Genomic DNA, 6892 nt, shown 5'->3' with positions numbered 1-6892 from the left:
TGTTGATTCGTATTGCTTTGCCTTGCTGGGCGCTGTCTCTGCAGTTAATTAGCAGGTCTCCACTGTACAGAATTCTGGCACCTCTGACTTCTCCAACAAGTTTATTGATGGTTTTTGTTAAGTGAACCGGATTCCAATTTGTAAAAGAGTCTGCCTGATTAACGACTTTGAATATGACTTTGAATTCATTTTGTTTTGCTGTGGAATGTATGGATTGATCATCACTGGATTGTTCTGAACTAGATTCCCCTTTAACTGATCTGTTTTTTCCGCTTTTTCTCATTTTTTGATGTTGCTATCTTCCAAGCTTCATTGTCACTATTTCCCTCTTCCATCCCACAAGAATCGCTTCCTGTTTCCTCACTACTCACGGCCCAGGACATTTCTCCACAAGCAGAGCAGCTTCAAAACACGCGCCATGCACCAAACGACCATCGAGCTCCTCCCTTTTCCAAAAGTTGTCCTCGCCTGCTCACGCTCCAACACTTTTATTTTGAAAGGATTATTCCTTATAAGGAATAATCCTTTCAAAATAAAAGTGTTTATATTTAATAAATTCAAAGATTACGTCAGTAAATTAAAGCTACAAACAACCATAAATTAAAATGAAGTTTACCAGATTTTAGCATCAGTTATTGAACACATTAAATCAAGGATTTTATAAAACCAGGAGATTCAATCTGATAAAGGAATTATAGAGAAAATGGTTCCTGGTGGGTTTGGCGCAGAGAAAAGTGCGCAACAACAAACCAACGCAGAGAAAAAGTTCAGATTCTGTTTTCTTTGACCAAAACTAGCCTCAGCTTTCCTTTAAGCTTTGGTTCCAACTTTTAAGAAATTCATATTGGCTGATTATTTTTCCAAATTAGAAACCAGAATACAAACCTGGCTCCTCTGTGCTGCTCCTTGAAGAAAAACTGATTTATGATTAGGCTGCTTCCTGCTTTGATGAGGCTCTGGAGCCACACCTCCACCCATGGGTTACTCCTGCATTAACTGATTGCTGGGACAGAGAGTAGGGCTACAGCCCCCTCTAGTGGTGGAATTCACTAAAACCACAATATGATCAATAGAATGGAAACATCAACATCTTTCTCTCTGGTAAATTATCCCTGGTAGAGTTCGGACCCTGAGTTCTGCTTGATCTGATAATATTCCCTCTAACTGTAACATGAACAGCAGCTGGACTGAAAATATGGAGGAGAAACCCCAGAAGTTTATCTGCTAAAGTTAAATAATATTAGTCCTGGTGGAAATAAATATTTATTAAGAACTAAAAACAAATAAATTATTAATTCACTGCTGCTTCTTCATCATTTGATACAGAAACGAAGAGGTTCTGATGAGGTTCGGAAGGAGAACATTAGAACAGAACCAATCAAAGGGAACTGATCCAATCAGCCAGATGTTCCTCATGTTACAGGATCAGACCTTCAGCTGCAGAGGAACACAGTTCATTAAATCACCACCAGATGGCGCTCCATAAACATAACAGAAGCATCAGAACCAATGGAGCAGATAAAGAGCTGTGATCACAGTAATAAAGTCCATCAGCTGTTCCAGCTTTAATAGCAGCTCAGATCAGTCTGTCTGTTGAGACCAGAAGGTCTGTTTCCATCTATTAGATCACACTGGACAGATATGGAGAAACACAAAGTTACAGCAATAAATGCCTACATTTAGAAATAATCAACTAGTAACAATTTATGTTACTGTTAACCCACATAATACAAATAATAATTAATATCTATAAAGAAATCAGTTAGATAACCTTATGCAGAATTAACCTAGAAGCACAAGATCTATATCTCGCCATTCAGCAAAGATACTGCTACATGGCTGTACATCCTGTTTTGGCATTTGACCAATTAGATGAGCCCTTGATTAATATTACCTACTGTAAGTTAAGTTGGAAAAAAGTTAGCAACTCAAAAAAAAGATAAAAAGTTAATTGAAAATTAAAACAGTTAACAATTATATTTAGGTTTATAAACTAAAAAATGTAAGTGCCAATATCAGCATTTATGCCTCTAAGGTTATGTTGTACCAAAAATGTGTTTCTTTCTCTCAGAGTTTCATTAATTTCACATAGAACTTTTGTTATTTTTTCTTAATATAATCGGGCAAGTTGACATTTCTTATTACACTGAAATTGATTTTTGCCATCAAAATATATTTTTTGAATGTTACAAAGGTAATAAGGTCTTGTCCTGGATCCCAATAACACTATTGGAATTGAAATTTTGATTTCAAGCCACAGTATTTCACTAAGTGCCTTATAAAGGGTTAATTAAATGATCATATATTTATGAAATACAATCATGTAAAAATTAGAACCATAAAAACACATTAATGCCTATAAAATAAATGTCCTAAAAATAATAACCTTTATTTGACAATGAAGATGCAATCAGAGTTCTGACAACAACTTTATATAAAAACTGATGTATTTACAGCAGATTAACACCAGAAACAAATTCAGTCATTAAACCCAAACATTTTCTGTATCAAAGCTTTTATAAATTCCTTCAGTTCTTGTTTAAAGTTAGAGTTATAGTAAAAGTTTCACCAACTGATTTTACTGAACAGAATTCAGGCTAAACTGCAGAAGCATTGAGTGAAAAAGTCCTTCATCTGGTCTGAATGGGTCACAGTCAGGAGGTCATAATGAAATGACTGATTGAACTGATCATCATCAGAGGGAGAACCTGTGGAAAAGCAGCAGTTTGGCAGATTACTGGTTTTAATGGTTTTAAGTAAGGCTGGTTCTGAGGAGCTGGAGGAGAAAATCTCTTCTCTCTAAAACACTGAAGGCAGAAACACGTCGGTCTGCTCAGTTGGATCAGAACCAACAGACTTCTGGAACAAAGATGGACCCAAAGTCCAGATGTTGTGATGATGTGGGCTTGGTTTGCAGGAACTGGACCTGGACTCCTTGCTGTCTTTCTGTCCACCAAAGGAATGAAGAGTCCAATGTGAGGACATCTGTCCTACAGCAGCTTCAGAACCTTCAGGGTTCTGTTAAACGCCTGAGTTTGATGCTTTGAAACAGTAAATTAGGAGCAGTTTGACCATCAGAGCTGCTGCTGCTGTCAGAACCAGAGAAACATAGAGGCCCATCCTTCCTCGACCTTCTGGTTCTGGATCAACAGTCGGTCTCTGAGGTTCTGAGACATCAGCAGCTGCTGGAAGAACAAAACATGAAGGAGATTCAGGGAAATCCTGAACATTTCAGATGGAAATTAAAATTGTTCCTTATGTTCCTAACAGAGCACTTTGCTCTCACTCTGCAGGTTTCCCAGAATTTCTAAAGTAGAATGGGAAGCAGATCTTTTAGTTATCAGGCTCCTCTCCTGTGGAACCAACTACCAGTTTTAGTCTGTGAGGCAGACAGCCTGTCTGCTTTTAGGGCAATGCTTAAGACTTTCCTATTTAATAAAGCTTATAGTTAGAGTTGCTCAGGTTATAATGATCTATCTCTATGTACAGTAGTAGTCATTCAAAGTTTCCCCACTTTCCTTGATGGGCCCTTGGCTGGTCCCCTAAGATTCCTTTTTAAAACATCAATCTTTGAACTAAAATATTCTGTCAGGATTTGTGGATATTAAGATCTAAAGAGAAGTGCCATCTCCTGTTCAGACCCTGTAATTCAGTGAAAGGGTGAAGTCCGATTAAATATATATACACGCCCAGGAGAAGGAGGGGGTCACTCCAGCGGCTGGAAGTTTTCTGACATTCAGCTTGTGTTTGACTGGGAAGGAACATTTTAAATAGCTGCTACTTTATGCTGCTTTAGGCTTAGACTGCTGGAGGACATAGGGTTAGTGAAACCCATAAGGTTCTGTACTCTCTGTTTTTCTCACTGTAGAAGCTTTATCTGGTCTCTTCCTGTTTGGCTGTGACTCCCTCCCAGAGAGAAGAATCAGCTGTGATGCTGCTATAATCACCTTTGTTTAAAGATGTTGGAGTGGGGCCTGTTTTTTCAGTGTAGTTCTGTTGGTTTTCTATAAATAGCTATAGGCTCAGCTTTACTGTGACTACCTGTATCTGCGCTCTTTCATCCCTTTAAGATGAAAACTGACTCAGAGCTCATCTGTTTAACCACTTCTTTGCCAGATAAAGCCACCTATGGAGCTAATTTACATAGATATTTATAAATGCCTCTATATTTCATTTGTACTTCTGCTTCGGTCTTGAACCCCAGTCGGCCTCAGCAGATGGCCGCTCACACTGAGCCTGGTTCTGCTGGAGGTTTCTTATTGTTAAAAGGAAGTTTTTCTCTCCACTGTCACTACAAGCATGTTTGGTCTGAGGGATTGGTTTAGTCAATGACCGGCTGCAATCAGCAGGTATTCCTTAGATCAACTTAATGTCAGTCAGAATGAGAAAATGTTCCTGATCTGCTGTTAGAGAAACTGTTCCTGTAACATTTGATCTGGTTTAGATGTTTTCAGATTTTAGAGCTTTGAGTTTTAGAGAAACCTGCAGGAGAATAAAGTGTAATGAGAAAGTATTAAACATGAAACCATCTAAACAACAACAGAAACACTTGGTTCTGTTGGAACCTGGATAAACAGGGTCGGTTTGAAGCTCAAACTCACCAGAGACGTTAAGGTAACATCTTCCAGAGTTGAAGCCATAATCAGTCTTTACATCACAGAGATACAGACCAGAGTCTTCAGTCCTCAGTCTGGACACATGGAGTCTGATTCGTCCTTCTCTGAGGACGTCTTTGTCTCTCTGGACTCGTCCTGAAAACTGTTCATCCTGAGACTTTGACACCTCAACACCTTTATGGACATGATAGAGGTCTGAGGCTCTGGAAGGAGCTAATAGTTCACAGATAATAATCAGTTCTTTCCAGGTTCTGCTGGGTCTGGTGGTGAAGGTCCACTCCAGAGTGATGTTGTGGTTCTCCTCTGCCTGATAGGAGCTCTGTGTCACATTCACTACAAATGTTGCTGCTGAGGAGACAGAGAGGGAAAGAGAGGAGCAGACACACTGAGAACTGGAACATGGGAGTCTTTAAACTCCATCTCTAGAGGTTTCTGTCTCATGATGGTCTCTGTGCTGTCAGAGCTCTGCTTGATTCTCTTCTAGTCAAACTGCTTGATCAAATGCAGCTGGAGGATTGAAGTGTTACCTTCACTGACAGACTTTTCACTGATTATTGATGGATTTAGAACAAAGAGAAGATGGAAACTGACCACAGAGACATGAGTTGATGATGATGAGCAGCAGGATCCTGGAGATCATCTTCTCCTGAGGAGAGGAGACAGAGGAGGAGAGTCAGCAACACATCAGCTCCAACATCACTGACAGACAACAAGGATCATCTTTATTCTGACTTTTAGATCCAAAAGACGTAAACTCTTAAATTTATCAGCTTTAGTTTCTGTAACATTGATTGAAGTCTGTGTTTTAATCTGTAAAGATAAAATGTAAAAGATGCAAAAGAAAAAGGAATCCATTAAATGTGCAGAAAAAGCTTCATAAACCTTAAAAGGATCACCACTGTCACCTTGTGGTCATAGATAAATACTGCAGCAGGTTAAAGGTCTGCTGCAATATTTAACTAATTCCAAGTTCAGCTTAATCTGATTTGAGAACAAATACTCTAGGCTTCTTTATTTTTATGAGGGCTAAATTAATCTGTCAGGATTCATAAAATGAATCCAAACTAAACTAAGATTTTCATAATTCATTGCTTTTGCTAAAATCAAACTATATGAAAGAAATTAAGAGGGAAAAAAATATTGAAGAAAAAAAAAGTTTTTTGTATTTTATCCATTGACCAGAAAAAAGATTTATTCAAAAAAATTGTAAAGAATCAGATCGTGCGGAAAGATAGAAATATGATTCAGAGAAATATAGATCAGACATGCTGTTCTCACTGTTTGGTTCTGGTTAAACTTTTATCTTCCTGTTTACATTATATTTATAGTTTCCATGTATTTTTATAATATTCTTAATTATAAAGCTCTAATGCTTTAATACACATAACAGTACTTTTTAACATGCAGCTTTACCTCGTGTCCATGGCAATGAGGCAACAGCATGTTGCCAACTCTTCCTCGTGCGGGAGGAGCGGAAGAGAGAGCGCGTGAGAAAACTCGGAGTGGATTTTCACTCCTTTGGGGTGATTTGCACCGTGCCGAGACGGTTCTTTAATCAGGAACTCGTCAATGATGAACGGGGGAACGTTTAATAAAGTGACTCTGGTTGCAGACAATGTTAATGGGGAAACCTGTAGAAACAACCTATTGACAGAGATGCCTGCTTCCACCAGCCGCTGAGCCTGCTCCACTCTCTCCACAAACAGAACGACAGCTCCACTAATGATAGCTGCAGGCTTGATGGACCCATGTCCAATGACTTCCCCTACAGCCAAACACATTTCCTCCACGCTGCACGGAGAACCAGCACCCACCTTCATGCCGTTCTTCCGTGTCAGCGTGGAGAAACCTCCAGCACTCCCCACCACCACCATGGCGTGCAGAGACGCCGACCTGCCGCCGGGCAGAACCCAACGGCCCCACAACCCACAAATACCCCCAAAAACTATAAAACAACCAAAAACACAATTATATAAACGATATTTACATACACCCAGTGAAAAAAAAGGATAGAAAAAGTAAGAAAATCCACTCAAACTGAGTTTTCTCACGCGCTCTCTCTTCCGCTCCTCCAACACGAAGAAGAGTTGGCAACATGCTGTTGCCTCATTGCCATGGACACGAGGTAAAGCTGCATGTTAAAGAGTACTGTTATGTGTATTAAAGCATTAGAGCTTTATAATTAAGAATACTATAGAAATACATGGAAACAGTAAATATAATGTAAACAGGAAGATAAAAGTTTAACCAGAACCAAACAGTGAGAACAGCATGTC

The 6892-nt window shown here is 39.1% G+C and overlaps 1 protein-coding gene across 5 annotated transcripts; it reads right to left on the bottom strand.

The window, feature by feature from the left end:
• Positions 1-2951: 2951 nt before the first annotated feature.
• On the bottom strand, positions 2952-6719 carry LOC119781838. 5 transcript variants are annotated; one of them, XM_038282423.1, is made up of 4 exons: positions 6030-6719; positions 5208-5262; positions 4602-4961; positions 2952-3185 (listed from the first exon to the last, which is right to left on the bottom strand). In XM_038282423.1, the coding sequence occupies exons 1-4, from the start codon at positions 6057-6059 to the stop codon at positions 3022-3024; spliced, it is 609 nt and encodes a 202-aa protein (XP_038138351.1). In that variant the 5' UTR covers positions 6060-6719; the 3' UTR covers positions 2952-3021. The 5 variants fall into 5 exon arrangements, with proteins under 5 accessions (XP_038138351.1, XP_038138350.1, XP_038138349.1 ...); XM_038282422.1 differs by having other exon boundaries at positions 2952-3182; positions 4602-4964; positions 6030-6717; XM_038282421.1 differs by having other exon boundaries at positions 4602-4964; positions 6030-6715.
• Between the last annotated feature and the right edge of the window lie 173 nt (positions 6720-6892).

Source organism: Cyprinodon tularosa, unplaced genomic scaffold (assembly GCF_016077235.1).
Source record: "Cyprinodon tularosa strain WSP-4 unplaced genomic scaffold, ASM1607723v1 ctg1826, whole genome shotgun sequence".
Taxonomy (NCBI): domain Eukaryota; kingdom Metazoa; phylum Chordata; class Actinopteri; order Cyprinodontiformes; family Cyprinodontidae; genus Cyprinodon; species Cyprinodon tularosa.
This window is presented reverse-complemented; position numbering and strand designations above follow the sequence as displayed.

Bases quoted from the DNA above. Each gene is read 5' to 3' on its own strand.
- LOC119781838 (XM_038282421.1), bottom strand. From the start codon at position 6,059: ATGCTGTTGCCTCATTGCCATGGACACGAG. The intron at 5,263-6,029 runs GTAAAGCTGCAT...TCCTCTCCTCAG, and splicing joins CTCATTGCCATGGACACGAG to GAGAAGATGATCTCCAGGAT. The intron at 3,186-4,601 runs GTGAGTTTGAGC...TTGTTCTTCCAG, and splicing joins ATGTTACCTTAACGTCTCTG to CAGCTGCTGATGTCTCAGAA.